The following is a 406-nucleotide window of genomic DNA, read 5'->3' as shown; positions in this document are numbered from 1 at the left end:
AAAAATCTAAAATAAAACACTTTGCCAATAGCATATCCTTAAATGATACACAAACAGAACGAACAATCTGAAGCCCCTCCTTGGAGATTCCCAGCACCAGAGCCTGATTTTATGGTTGTAAGGATATTGACTGCTGAACAGTTTGCCATTTCAATTCTATACCTGAAGTATGGTATTGATAATTAAAACGATCTTGCAAAGATTGATTTTTTCCTCAGATGTGTGGGTTTCTGTTTGTTGAACGATTTTAAAGACTACCTTGCAGGACATTTGATTTCCTCATTGACATTGCATTTCGTTTGACCATGTTTTGTGCAGCCATCAGTACTTCCAGTTCAGATTCTGAGAATAGGGCAACTAGTCATTCTCGGTGTACCTGGAGGTTGTTCCATTTTTTTTTTTTTTG

The 406-nt window shown here is 36.9% G+C and overlaps 1 protein-coding gene across 2 annotated transcripts in view; it reads left to right on the top strand.

Annotated features, from left to right (window-relative positions):
• Window positions 1–406, top strand: part of LOC122088922 (neutral ceramidase 1-like) — a 17,219-nt gene that overhangs the window by 11,796 nt on the left and 5,017 nt on the right. For both annotated transcript variants that reach the window (XM_042658299.1, XM_042658300.1), the window contains one exon: window positions 319–382. In XM_042658299.1, the coding sequence (XP_042514233.1) occupies window positions 319–382 (64 nt within the window). The remainder of the gene's footprint in view (window positions 1–318; window positions 383–406) is intronic.

This window comes from Macadamia integrifolia, chromosome 9 (genome assembly GCF_013358625.1).
Source record: "Macadamia integrifolia cultivar HAES 741 chromosome 9, SCU_Mint_v3, whole genome shotgun sequence".
NCBI classification, from domain to species: Eukaryota; Viridiplantae; Streptophyta; class Magnoliopsida; order Proteales; family Proteaceae; genus Macadamia; species Macadamia integrifolia.
Note: the sequence above shows the minus strand (reverse complement) of the source record. Positions and strands in the feature narration are given on the sequence as shown.